Source organism: Macadamia integrifolia, unplaced genomic scaffold (assembly GCF_013358625.1).
Source record: "Macadamia integrifolia cultivar HAES 741 unplaced genomic scaffold, SCU_Mint_v3 scaffold212, whole genome shotgun sequence".
Lineage (NCBI taxonomy): Eukaryota > Viridiplantae > Streptophyta > Magnoliopsida > Proteales > Proteaceae > Macadamia > Macadamia integrifolia.
Window position 1 is genome coordinate 56272 of NW_024868523.1, and position 3224 is coordinate 59495.

The following is a 3224-nucleotide window of genomic DNA, read 5'->3' on the forward strand; positions in this document are numbered from 1 at the left end:
TTGTCAAACAAAGGGGCCTTTAAGGATACAAACACAAGAATCATATAAAAATGCCCATCCATCTTCGCTTGAATCTTCCATAAAACTCTTCCATGAAACTCCCATCGCTAACAATAAAAGAGGATGTGCTTGGTATAAGAACTTGGTATTTTAACCATGGTATGGCTGGGTTTGGGTTAGCACTAGGTTTCTGTTGGCATCCATCCTGGATTAGGTTTAGATCATGAATAATGTCAACGTTTTTAGTACAACTAAGGGGTTAAAAGATTTTCCATTTTGAATCTTTTTTTGACAGACCAGCGAGGGCAATTAAATGTTCCAACATGAGTTTAATGGAGGGGCATGCAAGTTTTCCGTACAGAGATCCAAGACCCCAGCTGCCCAGATTCTTTTGGAAACAAAGCAAGACAAAGGTGCCAATTTGTTTCTCTTTCAAGAGAGAAACAAGACACAGAATTAACTGGAAAAAAATCTCTCTAAGTTTGCCCCTGGGTGAACACCCTCGTTTGGAAGCTTCCATAGAAACACTTTGAACTTAGGGTGAAGAGTTGATTTCCATGAGAGAGATCATATTGGGATTTTCTGGGAGAAGAAGAACTTCGAGTCAAGAGAATTAGCTACACCTTTGGTTGATAGAATTCCTTTGAGAGATGGCAAACAAGAAAATTATCTACTTAAGGAGTAGAAAAAAGGGCCTCAAGGAGAGGGACATTCCATTGCCAATTTGTCAACAATTCTGAGCGAGTAGAGAAGGATGGATGAGGAGAGATGGCATTAATGTAACTATTTTGCTTGTTTTGAATCCAAATCTGGATATTCGCCCCTATGCTTATTTTCCAACAGATAATGTTTTTTGATACTGTAACAATGGATGGTGTACTCAGTTACCTTAACTAATGGAATTTTTCTTTGTTCATATAAGAAAAAATTAAATAAATAAATGAAAAATACTTTTAATACTTGGGAGAATGTGAACAATGCTGTTCCAAGTCCATTCATTAAAGTAATTCTACCATCCAAAATTTGAAGTCTACAAGTAATTAAATTATAATATATCGTACAACTAAATAATAAGAATATCCTTTTCAAGTAAAAGAAGTGACCAATAATTTTTTTTTTGTTCTTGGCGGAAATAATCTAACCCACGTTGGTGCCGCATAATTCAGTTCAGAGGATAACTGATATTTGGTATACAAGGAAATAGCAAGTCTTCCAAATTTGAGATCTTGGGAAACACCTATGGCAGGAGCAGCAGAACAGAGGCAGCTTAACCAGATAGAAAAATGCAAAGGTAAGATTTTCAATGAATACAAAGATGTACTAAATTACAGCGGTAAAAAGCTCATTCCACCAGTCCTGTTCCCGAAATGCTGCAAAAGCCCTACTGTTAAGATACATAAAGAGTTTCATTAATCTTATTGCAATTGATTTGCTAAACAAATTAACAAATTTACAGCGACCCATCAAAACTATATTACTACAAAACTACATAAAAATACAGAAGCAGCTTGCTTTCACTGCTTTACCCCATCCACATTTGAAGCAAATCACTAGGTATTTCTGCACTTGCAACCCCACGCTCCAGTAGCTCTAGTAACTGAATAATTTTCTTTCCCTGAACTAAGCAACATGAACAATCCATACCAGAAGCAGGAAGCAATTACTCAAATGAAAGCCTTCTAAACTCAAAACCGTGTAATGCACTGCATGATCAATTCCATGTGCTCTAGCCAAGCAGGTCGCTGAACAAGTTTGGGTTTGTACCTGAAGGTGTTACACCAACCTGCCTTGTAACTGCATCCTTTTCCAGGGAGTCTTGGGGATTTGGACCCTTTTTCACAGGTGCCAACTGCGTAGCTACAGATCCTCCATGAACATTTCTATTGGCTAAATTGGACAAGCTAGACAAGAGGTTTATAGGATCCAAATTAGCTGGTTCTGTATTTGCTACAGGATCACCCAGCCCACTCATGGGGCTCTCTGCATAGAGTGACATAACATCAGAAGACTTAGAAGCACTAACAGCAGAATTGGCTACTGAAGAGATATCAGAACGCCCAAGAAGTCCTTCCAATTGTATAAATGGATCTGAGGGTGCAGTGTTATCCCCAGGAGTTGGCTCATCCAAATCGAGCAAATCCGGGGAAGGCGGTTGAGAAGCCTTCTCTGCAGCTTGTTCAGTAGACGCAACTGTTGTAGTCGGCATTTGTGACTTCTCCGCAGCATGGCTGTGGACTCTAGTAGTCTTATGGTTAGTAGATGTTGGTCTTTTCCCTGTCTTTGATGACGCACCCCCAAATAAGGACGCAGCAAGTTTCTGCTTTTCAGGAGGAACTTCAACTTGTGGTTTCCTTGAATCGTAAGACACATCACGAGTTTGTGGGCCAACGGTTCCCTGTACAAGAAGTTGCGGAACCCCGTTCACCGGTTTCTGGGAACTGGAATTTGAGTTTGATGGCACAGTAGGGGAATAAGTAGGCCTACCCCACTTCTTTTGAATCCCATCAAGTTGAAGCCTGAGCTCAGTGGGTCCGGGTTCAGAGACAGATGACACTGATGTAGCGTGGGAAATATCTTGAGGATAAGTTCGCTCAGACACAGGAACAAGTTCCTTTGAGGTTGCGAGCGGAACTGGTTGAGTTCTTGATGCCACAGAAGGTTTTGGAAGTCCATAAGCCTCAAACCTTAGACCATGGGTGGAAGAGTCATGATGGCCTTGACTCCTAAAGTTACTGACATTAGTCATTCCAGATCGCTCACTCTCAGGAATGTAAAGCTGAGCTCCTTTTACCAATGACTCCTGAACATAACCATCAAGGAACGAAAGACTTTTATCGACCTGCAGGAAGGATATGAAAATGTTAGGTTAGAGAGAACCTTGAATTTACAAGTGTTTAAAAAAGAGAAAATAAAAAAAAAAAGAATCCAAAGGTAAGAAGGTAAAAGACACGTCTGGCCAACAGAAACCAGATTGCGACTGTAAAAGCATTACATTCAACTGAACCCTTATAGGGTTTTATAGAGAATCATATGTCATAAAGATAGAAACTAAATCAAACTAACCTAAATTAATATTAAAATTCATTCTAAACTACGATACAGTGCAACAAACCAAAAAAAGAATATTCTCTAATACTGGAAAAACTGAAAACCAACCAATACAGGTTACAATTACATATAACAGAGTTATTGGTTGCTTAAAAAAAATCCATATTGACTTGAAC

At 39.2% G+C, this 3224-nt stretch overlaps 1 protein-coding gene across 1 annotated transcript; it reads right to left on the reverse strand.

The window, feature by feature from the left end:
• Nucleotides 1-1276: 1276 nt before the first annotated feature.
• LOC122065785 (AP-4 complex subunit epsilon-like) lies at nucleotides 1277-2869 on the reverse strand. The gene has a single exon (XM_042629637.1). It carries the CDS (start codon nucleotides 2744-2746, stop codon nucleotides 1727-1729), a length of 1020 nt encoding a protein of 339 aa, XP_042485571.1. The 5' UTR covers nucleotides 2747-2869; the 3' UTR covers nucleotides 1277-1726.
• Between the last annotated feature and the right edge of the window lie 355 nt (nucleotides 2870-3224).

Coding starts and splice junctions, on each gene's coding strand:
- LOC122065785 (XM_042629637.1), bottom strand. CDS start 2,746: ATGACTAATGTCAGTAACTTTAGGAGTCAAGGCCATCATGACTCTTCC.